The sequence below is a fragment of the Nyctibius grandis genome, chromosome 5 (assembly GCF_013368605.1).
Source record: "Nyctibius grandis isolate bNycGra1 chromosome 5, bNycGra1.pri, whole genome shotgun sequence".
Classification (NCBI taxonomy): domain Eukaryota; kingdom Metazoa; phylum Chordata; class Aves; order Nyctibiiformes; family Nyctibiidae; genus Nyctibius; species Nyctibius grandis.
Window position 1 is genome coordinate 27311124 of NC_090662.1, and position 21645 is coordinate 27332768.

At 40.1% G+C, this 21645-nt stretch overlaps 1 protein-coding gene across 1 annotated transcript in view; it reads right to left on the reverse strand.

Annotated features, from left to right (window-relative positions):
• Positions 1-20243, reverse strand: part of PTPRZ1 (protein tyrosine phosphatase receptor type Z1) — a 104345-nt gene extending 84102 nt beyond the window's left edge. Inside the window, exons 1-2 of the mRNA XM_068400702.1 lie at positions 20198-20243; positions 18527-18592 (exon numbers count right to left, since the gene is read on the reverse strand). Of these exons, the coding sequence (XP_068256803.1) occupies positions 18527-18592; positions 20198-20243 (112 nt within the window). The remainder of the gene's footprint in view (positions 1-18526; positions 18593-20197) is intronic.
• Positions 20244-21645: the final 1402 nt, after the last annotated feature.

Below are 21645 nucleotides of genomic sequence, written 5' to 3' on the forward strand. Positions count from 1 at the left end.
AGAAGCCTGACTTTCACCTTGTGGTTATAGCATAGGGGAGGGAGGGAAAGGGAACCGCCTGAAGTCTGGTCTTTCCTTCTAGGTCTTTCCTTCTGGTCTTTTTGCCTTTTATTCAGAGACAATCTAATTTGAGAGGTGGGGAAGCTGCATCTGGAACCTCAATTCCAATAAGCTGCACTAATTTGCAGGAAAATTGCACCATACTGCAGGAAGAAGAAAGCAGCTGTAGGAGGTTAGATAGAGTAGTTACAGTTCATGTAGGAGCCTGCAACTTTGGAGACTGTAAGATGTAAACTTGGGACTGTGTAAGATGGAGAGTGCAAATAGGTAAAAAGAAATTTGAACGTATTTTAAAAGGGCAATGGATAAGTATTGTTTGTCCATAAATACAATGGAAAAGTATTGTTTGACAGTATACTTCATTTCACTTTAACTAATTAACAGCAGTGGATGCTTTCTTTGAAAACAAAAAACCCAACAAGTGATACTTGAGCCTGATGAACATGATACGATGCACTTATGCAGGGACAGACAGCCCTGCTCCTCATACACACCAGCACTTTTGTGCTCTGCTTCCAGAAAAAAGCCAGTGATTTCTGACAACTAGAATAGCCACTTCATTGGTTATAGAAAGATGTCAGAGGGAAGAAGAAAGATGTTTGGGAAGTGACAGAGACATTTTTTTCCTGACTGCATCTCTGTCTTTAAACCAGCCAAGTGCATAAGCCTGTAAATTGCTGTGTCTTCAGTAACCTCAAGGGACTGCTTACCTAGAATCAGGTCCTAAATTATTATATCTTAGGTTAAAAGAGCATCTACTTAAATGTACTCCTATAATGTGCCAGTGTATTATAAAAGCATGCATAAAACTTATACAATTATGTGATTGCTCTGGGCTGCTCAGCAAACAGAAAGTGGTTTGTGTTTTAAAGAACATACACGAAAAGGTGATGAGGATATGCAGGTGCAAGCCTGACATTTAAAAAAGTGTAACAACTGTTTTTTCTAGATCTGCTATTGTTGGGTTAATTTTGTTTGTAACTATTCCATCTCTAGGCATATATCCTGGCTCCATAAAGCAGTATGATTATGACACACGAAAGGAACCTAACATTATACTCCCAGAGACTCAGATTCATCATACACCACGGTGCAGTTACCTCTGGGATTATTATAAGGAACTCATCAGCTAGGCAGAAGGCAAAAAAGTGTGACATGAAGGAAACTGATTCACCAAGGACAAACGCGTGAGCACCAATGATGCACTGTGCTGACTGAAGGAAGCTATGGAGTTGTTTTGAGACAGCACGCTGGCAGAAGCTGATTTCTCATATTAACACGTTAACGTAAAACGTGAATGCTAGGACAAATACAGAGCGTCCACTAGAAGCCGTTAGTCAGATGAACAGGTGATGCTGTGTGGCTGCATTGCTATGGCAGGACTGCTAAAGGCCTGATGAAATGACAGGCTCTGCTAGTCCACACTGTGCCCACAAATACAGAGGAGGCTCAAAGCAGTACAAATGCAGAACATCTGACCCTTGGGCTGCTCTGTCAGGAAAGTCAGCAGCTTCCAGCTGCTGACAGTCCAGCTGGTCGGAGCTGCTCAGCAGCACAAGAAAGAAAGTGCTGCCAGCCCTCAGTGCACTACTATAAAGAGCTTTTCCCTCAGACAGAAGCAACGAGCATGCACGACTGCAGGCTTGCAGTAGTCCAAGAGACAGGAAATGGAATCAATTTAATCTCAAATTGTCTTCAAGAAATGTCCACAGAAAAGCAAAACACTCTTTAATGCCCATGCAAAGGAAATGAGTTTGGGTTTCAAAATGGGATCCAAAAGCTTTGGAGGAGTGATTGATAAAACCCACAAAAAGTTATGATCTCAGAGTTACAAGAAATCTTCCATGTCAAATTTGAATTGTAGGTGCAAATCAAACAAGCCCTAGAAACAAGTCTGAGTGGCTTAAGAAGTTACTGCTCTCACACAGAAGTTTCCACCTCACTGGATCCTACCGTATTTCCATTCAAAATAATTACAGTAGTCTAAATCACCCAGATAACATTAAATTAATTCAACATATATTTTATGTCAGGGCGCAGTGGTAAGAGCTTGTCCCAGAAACACTTGCCCTAGACAGAAAGTGAGCTTATAAAATAAAAGCGACCTCATCCTTCCAGGTTCCAGATCCAAAATGAGGACATATTAGGGCTTTCAGAGAAAAGACTGACATTTTTTTTTTCAGAAGAGAGAATTTATACATTTTTCTGTGTCTCCTTATAAAAAACACATTTTTGTCTAGAATACTCCCTGCAGTCTTTCCTCCCACAGCCTCAAACAGTCAAAAAATGGGGAAATGACCTAGCATAGGAAATCATTTCCTTAGATGAATGGTTCATGATTAACAAAGTCATAAAGGACTGAAAATCTGGGTAACTTCAGGCATGGTTGGTAGTATTCTTTGTCTATGCAACAACACATACACTAGGTGCTGTCTGAAAGGTGATTAAATAGGGTCTTAAGTTGCCCCAAAGCATCACAGATGTGTAAGACTGAAAGGTCATCTGGGTCCTTTGCTCATTACAGGATCAAGTATAATTAGACTATCCCTCACTAATGCTTGTCTTCCCCATTTTTTTGAAAGAGCTTCAATGAGAGGGATTCCACAGCCTTCCTAAGCAACCTGAGTTTAGCTGTTCTCACAGTTAGTTTTTCCTAATACTGCACCTACACCTTCTCTTCTGCAAATTAAACTGATTCGTCCTTGTCACTTCAGTGGAATGGAGAGCAACCGATCACTTTATAACAACTTTTAAATATTTGAAGGCTCTTATCATAACTTCCTCTTCTATACTAACTTATTTCTTTCTGTTTTTTTCCAAGGAGTTTGGGCTGTCTTAGACTCCCATCATTCTTTTTGCTTCTTCTCTGGATCTTCTCTCAATTTGTCACTGTCTTTGCTACAAGTGTGCGGCCCAAGGATGAATACAGAAGTACGGCTGAGACCTTCCTAGCGACAAGTAGAGCAGAATAATTGCCTCCCATGCCTTATACATCATTCCTGTTAATTCACCTCAAAATGGGAAGGCCTTTTTTGCAACAACAGCATATTGTTAATTCAGATGCAATTATAGCTAACTGCCATATAGCCGCCTAACAAGACAGTCCCCATTTTGCATCTATACGCTTGATTTTCTTTCCTGACTGGAGTATTTTGTGCTTACCACTGTACTGACAAATTCTATTTGATTAATTTCAGAACATTTCTCCAATTCATCAAGATCATTTTGAATTCTGATTATGTCACTCAAAATTCTTGCAACTTCCAGCATGGTGTCCTCCATGAATTTGCAAATGCCCTCTTTTTCTTCTGTCATCCGAGATATTAGTGAAAATAATGAAGCATAAGATCACATCCAGGAAAAAGCTTTGTTGGATATATCTTGATAGGCTCTATGAAATTACTTTATATTTTCACATTACCATTAATTTTGTAAGTCTCCATCATTCTTGGTTGTGCAGAAAAAGCTATACTTGCATGCATTAATTTGGATCTGGTACTATCATAGACTGAAACAATAGATTTGGAAAGTGTAAACTGAGCCATTCATCTTAGTGAGATATTAAATATGAAGTTTCAGGACAATTAAATGTCAACATTAATTTTCACTGATGATCAACTTTGTAGAATCAAGCTAATACGCTTTTAATTTCTCTTATAATGTAAAATAATGAGGGGTCTGCACAAGGACAGCTAATTGCCATTGGGTATTATAGAGTGATTTCTCACCTAATTGTCAAACACCCCTAGTTTTGCCATGATAATTTTTCCAGTCATTTAATAATTTTTACATACTGAAAGTAGAATAAATATTCACAATGCATTTTTTAGTATTTTTGCTACCCAGTCTGTCACTGCTAAAATCCATACATTTAAATTTTGTTTAGAAACATACTCCATTGTTAACGTGATATAAATTGGTTGTAACTATAAGGCAGGACTAATTTTAAATTCAATTTTAAGTTAAGGGACATCTTTTCACTGATTTCAGTTGGCTTTAGATCAGGCTGTTAGACTAAAGTTTGAAATTTGAATATAGGTCATTAGTTGCAGTTGTAAAATTTAGTACTTACACAGCAATAATTAAAATGTTATTTATGTAGGAATTTATCAAAATGGGATTTATCTGTGGGTGATAGCATAATAAAGCTGCTAACTGGGTATTTAATATTCATACAAGCATTTATTTTAAGACTATAAATCATTGCAATTTAATGATGCTTGAACAGGAAATAAACTTTCAACATAAGCGATATTTCGCCTAGGATACAGAACGCTACGAGCCAACTTCCTTATATTGACTCATGCTTATAGAGTCAATGGAGTTAAAGTGAGGCTGAATTTGCCTGCAGAATATCAATGAGAACATAGACGGCTGTTTAGCTAGTGTCCAAGTTCAGATATCTTGGAGGAAGGAAGGAAGGAAGGAAGGAAGGAAAGAAGGAAGGAAGGAAGGAAGGAAGGAAGGAAGGAAGGAAGGAAGGAAGGAAGGAAAAAGAAAGACAGGAAGGAAGGAAGGAAGGAAAAAGAAAGACAGGAAGGAAGGAAGGAAGGAAGGAAAAAGAAAGACAGGAAGGAAGGAAGGAAGGAGGGAGGGAGGGAAGGAAGGAAGGAAGGAAAGTAGGAAGGAAGGAAAAAGAAAGAAAGGAAGTAAGGAGGGAAGGAAGGAAGGAAGGAAGGAAGGAAGGAAGGAAGGAAGGAAGGAAGGAAAAAGAAAGGAATGAAGGAAGGAAGGAGGGAAGGAAGGAGGGAAGGAGAAAGAAAGGAAGGAGGGAAGGAAGGAAGGAAGGAGGGAAGGAGAAAGGAAGGAATGAATGAAGGAAGGAGGGAAGGAAGGAGGGAAAGAAGGAGGGAAGGAAGGAAAAAGAAAGAAAGGAAGGAAGGAAGGAGGGAAGGAAGGAAGGAAGGAAGGAGGGAAGGAAGGTAAAAGGAAGGAAGGAAGGAAGGAAGGAAGGAAGGAAGGAAGGAAGGAAGAAAAGAAGGAAGGAAGGTAAAAGGAAGGAAGGAAGGAAGGAGGAAGGAAGAAGGAAAGTAGGAAGGAAGGAAAAGGAAAAAAGAAGGAAGAAGGAAGGAAGGAAAGAAGGAAGGAAGAAAGGGAAGAAAATAAAAGGAAGTCTTTGGAAAACTGGACATTGTGTAATTGTGCTGAATAGATCAGTAAATACCCCAAATTGTTACCACAGTATCTAACAAATCAGTACTTTCATGCATAAGCAGCAGTAAATAGCAGGTACTAAGCTGTGTGTGTGCAGGAAACTCTGGAGTTTCTCAGTTCTGCTAATTACACCTACTGATGACATGACGTGTGAAAACATGCCATCACAAGGCGGTCCAGTATAGCACACAAGAAAAACAGTTGACCTTGAGAACTGAAGTAGTAAAAATGGCACAAAATTCAACAATACAATTTGTAAAATCATATGTTTAGAGACTACTAGTGGGAGTTTTTGTTACTAATGAGAATCTCACCATATAAAAAACACGGGGGAGGAGGAGAATCAGACCATGTCTGACAGCCTCAGAGGACTGTAAACAGACAGTATGATGGAAAGGCAAGTGTGTTCTGAAGCTCTAACTAAGCAACTGCTAGTAAAGACAGGAAAGTATTCAGTTTTCTGCACAAAGTCCCGGGGACAGTTCATCTGGGTAAAGTGCATGAGATGCTGGTCACCCATGTTGAAGACAAAAGAATTTTAGCTGAACCATGGGTGAGCAGAAAAAGCTACTGCAATGATCAAAAGGGGACAAGAGACCTAGACTATCTTGCTTTAATTTAAAAAACAAACAGGAGAGGGATATCAGTGCAGGAAAATACTGGCAATAGAAAAGAACTCTCCAAAAAACAAACCAACGAACCAATTCTATCAGAAGAACCAGATGACCTCAATGGTCCGCTAATACAGCTAGCTTGGAAATCCAGGTAAGGTTTAAAAGTCAAGAATGAGTTTCTGAGATAGTCTTTCAATGGAACTATGAAGCAAAATATCACAACTACTTTTAAAACAGAGTTTGCTTAATTTTATGCAAGAGTTAGATGGCATAATTGACTGTAACAGCAGGGTGTTGGAGTTGGCAAGTCCGTATCTTGTCCCAGTAAGAAAACCCTGAACAGTTCAATGAAAGTAACTTAGCCACACTGGAAAATCCTAATGACTTCATTCACAGGGGCTAAAGCTGAGCAACTGGGAGAAGAATATTTTGTTTCTATGAAACATTTATCAAGGATACAGACCAAAGTACACTGTAGTTTAGAGCTCTTCTCTGTATGATCCCTGAATCATGACCAACTTAACCTGAAACAAGTGACTGGAACAGAACTTTCTGGTAGCTTATTATTTGGAACAAAGACATTTATTCATGTTTACACCTGAAATCTGTTTATGAAGTGAATGATACATTTTAGAGACAACAATATGACTCAGTTGCATGGGATTTCAAAGTGAGTTTTAAAATCTGTCAGCATTTTAGAAAGGATATTGCTATTTCAGCTACAAGTCTATCTATAGGTTACTAGCTATAAACTTGAGGTTTGAAAAATAATGTTTTCCGATGACTGTGTGCAGGATGTACTTGATTTGTATTGACTTTCACACCAGGAAACCGTATCAAAAAAAAGCTTTTTTTTTGAAAATAAAAATGTTTCAGATTGAGCAATAAATTATGAGGAAATAGAAAACACCTTCAAATCTTTTTATAGAAGGTAGTTAAAGAATACATCACAGTGTAAATCTCACTGTTCTTCATCAGCATTTACATTTATGTACTGACCTGTTGAGTTGGAAAGCTCACCAGCAGATTTATGTACATAACTTGTAACACATCTATAGATACAGCAATACTCTCACAAATAGAGGGACAAAGAGAATATTCTTGATTGATGGTTTTTATGGTACTAAATTGGGGCCAATCTTATACAGAATATGCACCAAAAAGCACCTTTTGTTATGTTCTATTTAACTGTGCTACAGCCTTCCCTCATCGTATGTTCCTCTAAAACGTGCAGTGGGTGTGCTGGCTTTTGCGAACCCTTGCAGGCATGCCAGCTGAACGCACCATGGCAACCACGCTGGAGAGTGCCCCTGACATTTAGGAAAAGGCAGCTGGGAGACATTGCAAGATAGTCAAGGAAACACTCAGCTGGCTCTTTCGCCATTAGTTACTCTGGAGGAGAAAGAGTTTCTCCTGGAAACACAGGAGATAAAGTGGCAAACTGACAGGTACTTCGTGCAGCCATTAATGAATGTCAGGGAGAAGTAGGCAACAAAACACTACACAGTCATTTGATGGTGGGAAAAAGAAGAATTTTATAACGCAATACGGAAACAAGTCGTGGCTGCACCGTAAGAGAGGAAATACGCCAAAATGACAAGAAGTGTCAAATGGAAAGGGTAGGAAGATTGCTCTAGAGAAAGGGATGGAGTGAGAAGACGCAGGAAGTCACCCAGAAAACTCTTTTCTGCACATGCTCCACAGCTTCTCTAGACAAAACAAACGATTTCAAAGGGAACTTCAGATGCGTGGTCAAGCCACTACAGCAGATTATCATCAGTTCCTTTCATGCAGAGAATGAGTAGTGTTCTCATTTTAAGCAGATACACACGGTATGGTCACATTAGGACTGGCAGGTGTTCAGATCTCTTCTTGGTGGTTAAATGTGTTGGTAAAGATTAGTTACGGTAACATACTGAATCTTTTTGAAGCAGGTACTTACAGCTGAAGAAAACAAATGGTTGCATTATTTAAAGTATATGCCCCCTCCCCAAGAAAACATGTTACATATTACCTATTACCTGTTTGTGCTGGTCGCCTTCGATCTGTTCTGGTTACTCTGAAAGCAGGTAAAATACAGATTAAAGAGGTAATGTGCTAGTGCTTCTATTTAGAGCGCTCTGTCCACACATACCACAGCCCTGCTGTGAAGCCAGCTTTCATGAGGATGCGTTTGAATAATAATAAAAAAATCTCCTTGCTTGTAATTTTTCACTGACTAGCACTTCAGCCATAAATATGTCCTTTCCTGAAAACTGACAGAAAAAATATTGCTCAAAAAAAGAAATTGATCATACTGTACTGTGTATACGCAAAGTGGTCAGAACATGTACAAGCAGGCAGAAAATTCACTCTGTTCTGAAATAGGAGAAAAGAATTTATGAACCATTGACCCAGTATTCCTAAATACTCCAGCAACAGTATTTTCTTCAGTTTTTCCCTTTCACTTACTCAGGCAGGCTAATGCAAGGTGAGTTTTTTGTTGTTGTGGCCTCGTTTTTGCCATTAACTCAGTAAAAATAATTGTTTTCAGTCTATGACCATGCATCCAAGCCCTGAACTGACTCCTTACACAGCTAGGGAAATACCAGAAGTTTGAAAACAAATTTCCAAGTCCTTACTTGGAATTCTTCTTTCTCTTTTCCAGCATTCAACACATTGTCCCTCTCTTTGCTCTTCCATTTTTAATATCTTTATTTTCTTAATTGCCTTTTAAAAATGTCTCTGGTTAACACAGTTTTCATCATACAAAGCTCACTACAGAGAAGGCACTGACAGAGAAACACCACATTCAGAAGGAAAACAGCTTAAGTCTTAAATGTAGCATCTATGATAAAGGATGGATGAAGACAGTCAATTGTTTCTGTGGCTCCTAAAATAGGATCAATGCCAGGCAATATCAGATCAAGCCATAGTTTAATTTCTCATAAAGACAGCTCTTGGAAGAGAGCAGAAAGAGGCTGCCACAGGACGAATATGGAGTTTGATGCAAGCACAGTTGTTGAAGCATAGCAAGAACTAGCTAAATATGTATGCAGCTAGAAGCCCTGACCCGGCTTTTCACAAAAAGGACTTTGTGCACCTTTCACAGCTGAAAGAGATGCTCAGAACTGAACTTCTGCAATTCTGGCAACCAAATACTGGAGGCAACAGTTCAGCTCAATTCAAATCTAGTGGATGCACAGTGCCACAGCCACTTTCCCGTGGCCTGCTGCAAATTAACTGTTATAGACTTTGACAGCTTTCAGCTGGACCTTCTCCACAAAAAGGGATGACTTTGAATGTGGAAGAGTGGTTTCATATGCACCACAATTGTAGAAAAAAGGCAAGGGGAAGAAAGGGTGTGAAATTCAAGGACAAGTACAGGGACACAGTGCCTTAATTTGGAATCATTTACTTTCTTTGGGATGTAAGAAGCTTTTTGACATGCCACTTCAGGGTGGTGTGGAAAGCTTGCTGGCCTGGTAGAGAAACAGGACACAGACTTCTTTGGGAAAACTTCCAATGGATCTCCCCATTGTAAATAATAAGCTGCATAACTCTCCTGTATGATTCAGGTTTCTTAGAACTGTGCTAATGTGCCAGTCATGATACTGCATATAAGCCAACTGTACATAAATAAACACCACATATCAGCCCTCAGAAACTCTTGACAGAAAGTATTTTGTGTACAAACAAAAATTATTTCTGCCCCTTGCTAATATACTCTCTTTGTCAGGAATTACTACCACTTACAGCAAGCCCGCAGACTGAACTAGCTATTGCTGACACCTGCACAACCTCCTGGCCTACATTAAGAGTAAGCAGGTGGAAAGAAATGAAACAACCCTGATAATGCTTCACAGGAGAGCACGGGGTCCAGCCACCGAGCTACAAACTGGGCTGGCTCTAACATGCGGCTGAAGATAAGTAGAAGCTTATTTTTACCTCTGAAATGAGAAGGTGACATTCTTTATGCATGGCCGGGGCAGACCAATGGAACTGGAAGTGACATTTCTACAAGTTAATTTTAGAAAGGTCAGGATTTTTCAGTGGTTTAGGTTTTTTTTTTTTCAGCAAATGCTGATTCATCTAAAATAAAATTGCTGATGGGTTTCCCTCATTTCTCAATTTGAAATGTTTTGGAAAAATTATTATTTCGTGGGAAAAAAGGTCATATTATAACATTTGAAAATGAAATTCCAAAGTACAGCATGAAAATGTGGTTTAAGTTCAGTTACAGTAACTTGCAGTAACTTAGCATTCAAAATTTAGAAGCTGAAATATTTATGTGCTGCCCCTGCTATGCTCTGCTTAACTAAGGTGCACTTGCAAAATCCCAAGCACACATCCCTCACTGAGCTTGCGGTGGTTGTGGCTTCAGCGGCATCTGAGCCTACAGGAGAGCTTTCTGCTGTCAAAGAGGGAGGCCACGCTCCTCCTGCCCCCTCCTTCTCAGGATCCTTCCTCTTACCCTTCATCGTCCTTCTCTCTGTGCTCCTAGCCATGCAGACTTGGCTAACCATGCCTTTTGGAGGACTACGTTAGCCCTTATTGACCCACGGAAAAACTATCTAGAAGGGTTTGTTTTCTATGGAATTAATGAGTTACAGCAAGGTTGTGAATGGCTTCAAATTTGTGAGGACGTTGCACAGAATTAGTTATTGCCCTTATTCCAGTACATGAGCAAACTGTGCATAATGAAATGGATTTGAACACCTTAGGAAAAAAAACAAAACCTGTTATAAATAGAGCAGAATAGCCTTTGAGTAAAAATGTTCGTAAGAAAGTCCTAAACATATAGGCTGTAGCACGTGGGTAAAGCAAGGCCTTCTGTAAACATAAGCAATGGGAGAATTATTTGCTGGGCTCTAAACTTCACAAATCCATAAACCATATTGATGTGGAGGTGATGATGATCTCAAAGTAATCACCTGTGCATTTTGTAAGCAAGTAGGCCTCAAGAACATGTCCCTCCCACTGCAGCACAGATGAGTCCACTTGTAAATGAGAAATCATTCAGTAGGATGTACATGAGGATACTTTTATGATTGTTTTGAAGGGCAAAGAGGCTTAACCAGAGGGTGTAGTCTACTGTAGAGATATCCACAATCTTATTTTTTCATTTTACTTTGGTGTATTCCCAAAGACAGCACTCCTAAAAAAGCTTTTAATTTCCAAATGCATTTACTTAATGGGTAGTCTCTACATCTGATTCCTGGCCAGACCTTATCAAAACAGCAGCGCCACACTATGCAAATACCTCGTGCTTTGATTTCTATACTTCAGAAACAAACCCTCCTGCGTTTGAATAATCTAGTTGATGCTCAGAATGAGATGCTGTGCAGTTTCTGAAAATGACCCAGCTGTTTCCTTTGCTTATAGCATTTAATGAGTGAAATGGGGGAAGGAACCAGTCTTTGATCAGAGTTCCTTATCAGAAAACTCTGGCAAACAGATCACTTAAATCTTTATTGACAGAAAAATGCTACAATTTTACCAGTGAGGAGAGAAATGTGAATACCAACATGTGGTTCTTCATACCTGTCCTACAAGCATCCAACTTTGAAAGGTCCTTGAATATGGGGTCAAATCTTCTCACCTCCACTCAAAAAAAACCCCTTGTAACAGTTTTCCACTCAGTTTATCCTACAAATATTGACTGAACAAAAGGTAAATAAATTGTACTTTGCTGCCAGTAGCCTTCTACTGCTCAAAGATCAGTTCTCCTGACTGAAAAGAAATGTTTGAAACAGAGTCTTCTGAACCATATCACTTCATATGAATTCAAAAATCTGATTACAAATACACTGAACAGATATCTTATTTGTGTTGAATAACATGCTTTGTGTTGTTAATTCAGTACATTGAGCAAATCCCACCTCCAGCAGGCTCCTGCTGGTGCCTCCTGCTCTCCCACACAGCCCGACTGTCAGGATCTGGCTCACGAAATGGCTCCTCTATCATACTCCATGCTGGCCTGCAATGGATAAGACCCAGATCCTGCACCTCTACCGTCTAGCTCCCTTTGCCCTGCTCCTAGAACTGTCTCATAAGGAGCATGCATGGGTGCCCACATTCACACAAACACTCTTCAGCACAGCTGCTTCTCCACTGTAGCTGCAGAGCAGAAAGCAGCGCCTGTATGCCTGGCCTGGTCCATCCTCCCAGCAGATGGCTGCTGAAGAGGGAGACAGGATGACGACGAGAGGAGAGCCTGAAACTTCCCAGTTTGCCAGGATCAAATTGTGTGGTAACAGAAGTAGGAGACATTTCACAAAATAAGCAGAATTGGCTACCAGTGTCAAAATCCTTTTCTTGAGTCACAGATGAGATAGTGAAGATCCTTGCTCACTTTTTAGGCTGAGCAAAGAGCAAAATACTCCTGTAAATTATTATGGATATAAGCAACAACCTACTTTCCCATAAACTTTATGAGCAGTGACTTTGCAGTAGAATCTCGTCAGTACTCAAAGATGATAGAACAACATTTGAAATTAAAACATTAGGTCTTGTTTGGGCAAGAAAGAGCATTACATTTTCTCAGTACCACTGCAAATAAGGCCATTTTCGTTTCTGAGCCAAATTACAGGCATCGATATCTGAAGCCATCAGTGCATATTTCCAGGACTTTGGGTGGCAAAAATAGCCTCTCAGCTGACAACTAAGGTTTTGTCTGTGTAGTGATAGCAACGGGGAATGATAAACTAGGGGGATAACTCCAGGGGGTGTTGAATCAGACATAGAATGATAACAATTTTTAGATTAAAAAGATTAGTTCAATGTTCAACATGGGAGCAAAACCAATAAGCCACTGTGTTTAGCCATCGTTACTGTGGAAAGTATTAGTGCAAGGGCCAGAAGAGCATCATCAATGCACTGCCAAGTTTTACTACTGAGATACACTAGACAGTAAAAATTACCTGAAAAGACCGTAATTCATTATCCTGACAGACAAGGAGTTGTGTGTGAGTCAGCAGTGTGCTCTTGCAGCCAGGAAGACCAAGAAAGTACAGGGCTACATCAGCAAGAGTGCAGCCAGCAGGACAAGGCAAGTGACTATTTCCCTCTACTGCACACGGGTGAGGTTACATCAATAATGCACAGTCCAGTTTCAATGTCCTCCCCAACCCAGTATGAGACAGACATTAACAAACTAAGGGCCACTGAGATGATCAGGGAGTTGGAGCGCTTCACGTATGAGAGGCTGAGGCACCTAGGTTTGCTGAGGTTGGAGAAGAGAGGGGAAACCTAGCTGAAACCTCCTGCTATGTAAAGGCAACCTACAGAGCAGTGCATAGGGAAAGGGCAAGAGGCAATGGTCACGAGTTGCAATAAGAGAAATTGCAGTTGGGCAAATGAAAAAAATTCTTCAAAATGACAGTGGAACACACTGCCCAGGCTGCAGCATCTCCCTCCTTGGAGATTTTCAGAACTCTGCTGGACAAGGTCTGAACAACCTGCTTCAGCTTTGAAGTTCGCTCTGCTTTGAGCAGGGGGTTGGACTAGATGATCTCCAAGGGCCCCTTCAAACCTAAATTATTCTGTGATTCATGAATCTTCCTCCCCAGAGAAAAGGGAAATATGATTCACATTCTGCTTGCAAACAACAAAATTGTTCTTTGAATACTCAGAGACCCAAGAGTTCACACTAAAACCACCCTTTGCTCAAGATCAGAGTGGCCAGTATTTATAAGGCATTTGTGTATCAGTGTACCACATAACTAATGGCAGAACAAACTGAACTTAATACGCCTGAATGGTGAGACAAAGAACACTGAACTGGCTGTGCTGTTCATTTACATAGTAAATTCAATTTTTAAAAACCCTCAGCTTCTGTAATTCCTGGAAGGCTGTTTATAATTTCTTGCTTTTAGCAGAATTCAGGTCTGTTTTTTCCCCTAAACCACATAACTTGGTTGTTGTGAACAAGAACCCAAATCCGAAGAGTAAAAACCCAACAGAAAGAAATTTCACTGGAAAAAAAATATTTTTTGTGGTATCATTTGATAATTCTCCATGCAAACATAGAGACTTGGGAGTTTTCACAGACTACTATCAACCAGCCATGTTAAAAAAAAAAACAAAACAGAAAACAGCATTATATCATTCCTTCTGGCAAAAACAACGCAGATAAACAAAGCATCAATAAAAATTAATCTTTCATCTGTATGATAGAGAAGTAATTGAAGTTCATATTGCTCATCCTATGCTTTGAAATAACATGAGATTGCCTAACCTTAGTAGTGGAGCTTAATAATGTTTAAATGATCTTTGGTCATCAATTAGTATGTAACTGATTTGAGGAAATGAACTTTCTCAGTAGACTTGTTTTTTCTACAACAAAAAAGGTTGGATTCACTTTTAGTATATGACATCATTTGAAAATATTCATATTGTTAGAAAATTTTTATTTCTATCACTGTTTTAATGAAAAATACAAGAAAGGTTGTTAAAATAAAATCATTTTACTAATGAACTAGCTTTAAAACCACTTTTTCCTGAAAAAATTGGATGCATCTGTAATGTGCACTTGCACTTTCCACTTCTTCAACACTGTATTTGTTTATGCAAATATATGCAAAGCCAGGACACAAAAAAACTAAATTCATGCTTGCAAATGCAGGATTTGTCTATGGCTTAAAGCAGAGCCCTTAGAAGTACTACAAAATGTTTCCAGTAACATTTATGCCTTTATTAGACATTTACCTGCAAGTCAAAATCTGATGATGAGTCACATGTATTACACTATGTGAAATTGCTTTATTATGAAACTCCACCTTCAGAAATCGTATTATTTCAGCAGGTTAGATTCAAGTTATTTCTCTGGTTCCATTTTATTTTCATCTCACAGTACCATCCCAGTAAATCACAGAATCACAGAATCACAGAATGTTAGGGATTGGAAGGGACCTCGAAAGATCATCTAGTCCAATCCCCCTGCCGGGGCAGGATTGCCTAGACCATATCACACACGAACGCGTCCAGGCGGGTTTTGAATGTCTCCAGACAAGGAGACTCCACAACCTCTCTGGGCAGCCTGTTCCAGTGTTCAGTCACCCTTACAGTAAAGAAGTTTTTCCTCAAATTTAAGTGGAACCTCCTGTGCTCCAGCTTGCACCCATTGCGCCTTGTCCTGTCAAGGGATGTCACTGAGAAGAGCCTGGCTCCATCCTCTTGACACTTGCCCTTTACATATTTATAAACATTAATGAGGTCACCCCTCAGTCTCCTCTTCTCTAAGCTAAAGAGACCCAGCTCCCTCAGCCTCTCCTCATAAGGGAGATGTTCCACTCCCTTAATCATCTTCGTGGCTCTGCGCTGGACTCTCTCTAGCAGTTCCCTGTCCTTCTTGAACTGAGGGGCCCAGAACTGGACACAATATTGCTCCAGATGCGGCCTCACCAGGGCAGAGTAGAGGGGGAGGAGAACCTCTCTCGACCTGCTGACCACACCCCTTCTAATACAGCCCAGGATGCCATTGGCCTTCTTGGCCACAAGGGCACATTGCTGGCTCATGGTCATCCTGTTGTCCACTAGGACCCCCAGGTCCCTTTCCCCTACGCTGGTCTCCAACAGCTCTGTCCCCAACTTGTACTGGTACATGGCGCTGTTCTTGCCCAGATGCAGGACTCTACACTTGCCCTTGTTATATTTCATTAAATTTCTCCCCGCCCAACTCTCCAGCCTGTCCAGGTCTCTCTGAATGGCTGCGCAGCCTTCCAGCATCTCAGCCACTCCTCCCAGTTTTGTGTCATCAGCGAACTTGCTGACAGCGCACTCTAATCCCTCATCCAAGTCATTAATGAATATATTGAATAGAACTGGTCCCAGAACCGACCCTTGCGGAACTCCGCTAGACACAGACCTCCAACTGGACTCTGTCCCGCTGACCACTACTCTCTGGCTTCTTTCCTTCAGCCAGTTTACAATCCACCTCACTACCCGATCATCCAGACCACACTTCCCCAGTTTAGCTGCGAGGATGCTGTGGGAGACCGTGTCAAACGCTTTACTGAAATCGAGATAGACCACATCCACAGCTTTACCATCATCTATCCACCGGGTAACATCCTCATAAAAGGCTATCAAGTTGGTTGAGCAAGACTTCCCGTTGGTGAAGCCATGCTGAGTGCCCCTAATGATCCCCCTATCCTTGATGTGCCCAGAGACAGCGCCAAGAACAAGTTGCTCCATCACCTTTCCGGGGATGGAGGTGAGGCTGACTGGTCTATAGTTACCCGGGTCCTCCTTCCTGCCCTTTTTGAAGACTGGAGTGACATTCGCTTTCCTCCAGTCCTCAGGCACCTCTCCCGTTGCCCACGACTTAGCAAAGATGATGGAGAGTGGCCTAGCAATGACAAGAAGTAAAGAAGTGTATTGATCCACTGTGGCTAATGCATCCGAAGCTTCTTATTTGATATACAGAATTACTTCTGCTCAAACTCAGAGTAGTTTACCAAGCCAGTTAGATTTTTCTTAATTATGGTGGATTAAATTCCATGCTTGCAGGATCCCAAGTCCCACTCATAACACTTCATTGGCACACAGAGGCTAATTTTTCAGGTCTTTTAGTGAGTGCGTTACAAGACAGAAGAATATAGTTGGTGTCTGAGAAAAGGATCATGTGACAAAGCATAGGTCATCTATTCAGAAATGTGCATGTGGGTCTTGCCTCAAAACCATAAGTCTTAGCTAGGTATAGCAGTTACACATACAGTAGTTGATATCGCTTGCCTCAGGAATAAAATGATGAGATTAAAATAAATACATAAATTATTATAAATAAATGAGATCAAAATCAATATGCTGCAGCCTCTAGACTGCTGTGCCTCCAACACACAATGTTAACACCTGTAATTTTACTTCACATTCAGGAAGACCACATTTTTTTAAGTGAAAGATAAACTGGTGTATTCCCTTCCTGCCATGAACCAATTACCTGGTATTTCAGGAAAGCACCACATACCACATGGCTTGCAATACAGCTGGCAGCCCTAGACATAGTACCTGAGTAAATCAGAGTATCTGATTTACATACAGCTCCCCAAAAAAGCTTTGAAAATCCAAGTCTGACTACACCTGGAGCTGGCTGTGTTGTGAGTGCTGGGGGCACACTGAGCCCGCAGGGAAGGGGGTCTGGTGAGGTGGCAGGACCAGGGGCAGGGTGCTGCTGGGGCAGGGTGCTGCTGGAGCAGGACCAGGGGCAGGAGGCTGCTGGGGTAGGAGGCTGCTGGGGCAGGGTGCTGCCGGTCAGGGCACACACTGCTGAGCAGGGCTTCTCTCATTTGGCCACCCCATGCACCCACATGCACCTGACTATATAGGTCTGAATAGGGAGAAAGGCTTTGCCAACAGCAGAGTCACGAGGGCAAGGCACGTAAAGTGAGATGACTACACGAAGGTTATCTCACATGTTAAGGGAGAGAACCAACAGGTCTGAATCCTCTGGCTTGCCGAGCCTGTGCTGTTTTGCCATCCAAAATATCCAGCAAACGTGACCTGCGGCTGCTGCAGCAGCTGCAGAGTGGGTGGCTGCTCTGTGCAGGCTAAGGAAGAGCTCTGTCCTCTGATATCCTCTGCAAAACCCATTCACTATTCTTTAAAGTAAACTCAAATTGCCCTCTGGTCACCTCTAATCCTGAAGGCTTATCCCTGCATTCCCCTAACTGCAATATTAAAAAATGGATGGATTTTGACCATGAAATAATGTATTGATTCATCTTACGCCTGGATTTTTCAGTACAATGTGTGTAAGTGGGAGTTTTCATTATAAATCTAATTTTGAAGGGTTTATGACTAGCCTGTTTCAGTTCTCTCTAGGCTCAAAACTTGTTAGATATGTTTTACCCTGGAAGATAAAAACTGTCTCAAAAATGAGAAAAAGAGTGAGAGAAAGAAAAGCAATGGTGTAACTTTCTTTAACTACAGGAACATATTTTGAACCAAACATATGAAACACTGAAATTTGACAGTCCTTATTTCTTTTCATAAATTGGTGAGTTTTTAAACAGTAACTTAAATAACTAAAAATGTAAGAGTCTATGCACATCCTCAGGAAGCCACTTCTTACATTCTGGGTAAAAGACGCCTATCATTTAGGACAAAAATTACCTTTTCAATATTACTGAAAGTGGGTTGACTTTTACAGAAGAATCTAGGAGGCAAACTGTGAATTTCCCATAGTCCTGTGATGAGGCAAAGGTTGTGCAGAATTTAAGGGTATACCTTACTTATGCAAATGAGAGAGCCTAAATGACTGATTTTTTAGGAGAATCAGGGTGCGAGCTGGAAATTATGCTCAGGTGCTCAGAAGCAAATTGCAGAAGTTCCTATGCAGCATATGAATATGTTCTTACCCACATAACATGCTGTGCCTTGTTTCAGCCTGTCTGCTTTTCAAACTTGACAGAACAGTAATATGCAGATGATAAAAGAGCACCTAACAATTTATTGTCCCAGGCTTCATCAAGTAAGTCATGTCTCAGGGTTAAGGTTTTAAGGATGAGAACTTTCTCTTTCCAAAAGCAACAGATGTGAGAAATGAAAATAGTCTCTCCTGTTGCAACGTTCCTGCAATTTTTCAGACTCCATTTCCCACATTTTTACTTCAGCAATTGTTTAGGCATATGGAAAGTGGTATACAGACATAACAGACTCTTGAAGTTATATGAAAATATCAAAGTGAAATAAGTTCTTCAATAGACAGTTTTACTTACCTGTATATGACCAATCAATCTCTTCAACCAATTTCCGCTGATGCCTATAGTATCCGTACACCAAATCTGCAAAACAGCAAAGAATTTACAACATAAAAAACAGAAGCCTAACAGAAACATGAAGTATAGATGACACACTCCCCTCCAACAAGATAATCACTGTTTTAATTACTGATGAATTGTTTACTTTGTCCTTATCTTGGACCTCGAATTGTAAGTATTGGTTAAACAGAATATAAATACCATCAACATTGTAGCATATAAAGGACACAGACAAAGCAAACAGAAGTGCTTTTCAGCTTATCTGAATGTAATTTGTTACTTAATTTTTAACTCTTATTTTAAGACTTGACATATGGATACTGGTAGGACTAATGCTTTATTCAACCCAAACTTTATTCTACCCAGTTTTCTTTCTTTATGTTCACATTTTCTTTATGTTCCACCCAGTCTTTTATGTTCTTTCTTTTCTTTCCTTCCTTCCTTCGTTTCTCTCTTTCTTTCCTTCCTGCCTTCCTTGCTTTCTCTTTCTTTATCCCTTTCTTTTCTTTCTTCCCTTCCTTTTTCTCTCTTTTTCTTTCTTTTCTTTCTTTCTTTCTTTCTTTCTTTCTTTCTTTCTTTCTTTCTTTCTTTCCAGTTTTCATCACAACCATGCTTTCTCTTTTAAAACTAATAGAACTCCCTCTTGAAGAAACCATCTTCTGTGATGTCCTTTAGAAAGAACCAATGTGGATTACTTGGAAGTCAATATGAGTTACACCGCTTCACTGTGGTCAGGACTTTACATATTTTCTCTAACTTTGTACTAGTGATACCATTTAAAGAGAGTGAACAAAATATTCTAAAATGTCATTTCACTGTGTACTATCATCAGTAATATTATAGCTGAAGTATGTGAAGTTACTTGTATCTCCATAAACATTATGTAGAGAGAAGGCTGGATATTAGATACTTTTTAATGACATTTTATTTCTCTAGAGTGAAATATCTAGCTGTATAAATACTCATTGATTTATTCTGACTACTGAATAACCTTCACTATTATCCTTTTTACACCAGTACAACTCCAGCATCACTACTGATGTGCGCAAATAGATGACTATGCCCCTTAATACTTATTAATATATGTAAATTGCAGATACAGGTTTTTTGAGACTGCCATTTCAAGAGTCACAATGTTAACTAGCTTCATTAAATACTGTTCTAGAGAAGCACAATATAACCTATTTAAGAAATAATTGCATATGAGCACGTTGAGCACACATATGGATTGCTTCCTTGAGAAAGTGCCATAGAATTCTGCTCAGACTCTGCAATAAATACAATTCAATGAAACAGTTTCATAGCCTCCATTTCTTTTCTTTAATGTAGAAAAGTATGCAGTGCTGATTACAGGATGTTAAATCATAATTGCTATTTGCAAGGTTAGAAATGTTCTGTGTCTTACAATGACTTTCTGCTACCTATCTGAAGTCTATACATTTTAATAACTTCATCAGGACTTCTGCCTCCTCCATGAAATTGCAACTGCCCTTAAGTGTTTTTCTCTTCCCTTTCTCCCTCCCCGCCAAAAAAAACCCTTGCAACACTTTGCAACATTCACTCATGACTAAGATATTTACAAAAAGATCAAACCTTACATGTAAGTGACGGCACTGAAAACGGATTTACATGCACCAGCATTGTCTTTGGACCACATTTTCAAGTCAATGTGCATTGTGCCTGCTTCTTTAATTAATTATGTAAAAGCAAGCTGTTTAAGTTCTGATTCACAGGTGTTAGTTGCAGTCTCCAGTTTCCTCCTTTATCCATTATCCTCCTAATTGTTACTCCAAACAATTAGTCGAGCATTCATATGCTAACTAGGCAGGGTTTGGGCGTGAGAGCGTCCCACCACTTTTTAAATTCTACATGGAGGTCCGATGGACAAGAAGTGATAGCTTCAATGAACAAGAAAAAAAGGGGCAAGGTTCACTTTTTTGGTGCATTACACTCTTATAGACCCAGTAAATCTTATGGAAAGTCTTTATAAATGCCAGCAGAAGTCAGGAGTTCACACACCTTCTTTCCTCTGCTATTCACCTATTGTGCTCCCACAGCCCCTTCACAGCACACTGACAGCCATGCGCCTTCCACATCTGCAGGGATCGTCAGTAGCTTTGGTCTTGCCTCTTTCCACTACAAATATGTGGCAAAATTGGGGAAGGAAAGCAAATTTCATCTGGGGAAGGAAGCGACTGAAGAATCAGAGCTAGCACGGGTATCAGAGAAAAGCAGTGTGTGAGTGTATGAGGACAAGTGAATGCAACAATTCTTCCCTTGAGCGACTTGTGTAAACTGCCCTGGCAAAACACAACCATGCATCCTATAAACTGTTGCTGTGTAAACAATCAGTGATGAGCAGCTAACAGCGTAGAGAACAGCTGGAAGGAAATTATTTATTTTAATTTAATTTTATTTAATTTAATTTTATTTCATTTTATTTAGAGTTAACAAATTGACATCCCTTTTGCTCATGGCATATGACAACAAGTACTTCTGTCTAAATAGTGTATTTAAATTCCTTACATTTAATCTAAATGAATATAGTAATAATGAGAACATCTTCACAAAAGAGAAGGCAAAACTGATGTAAAATTCATGGTTTTATATGTAAATCTATGATACTGATACTTGAGCTTGATCAGCTTGACAGTCAGCATGACTCTTGTGACACTGACTGACATCTTCAGCCAGTGCCCAAAATAGTTTGAATTTTACTGGTTGAGGTGCTGCTTTACAAAGCAAAAAATCCTTAACGTTCTGTTCTGCTTCCAGGAAGCTGTTGAATATGTTTCCATAGGTTGTTGATTTATTCATAGAACAAGGCAGCTCTGTGGTAGGATCATGTTTTAACCAGTTTTATGGTTATCTTTATACGCCTGTCGAGGAGACATGCAATTTTTGTTCCCTTTTTCTACTCTTCTTCAAAGCCAAAGTCTTCTGTCTGAGGCCATGTGACTTGTTTCTTTTTATATTCTGTCCAAATAGCGCCCACCCCAGTGCCCAAGGCCCAGGAACTCAGGAATAATGGTGGTAAATGCTCCCCCCTCTGCTATTGAGGGGTAGCGGGATTCACT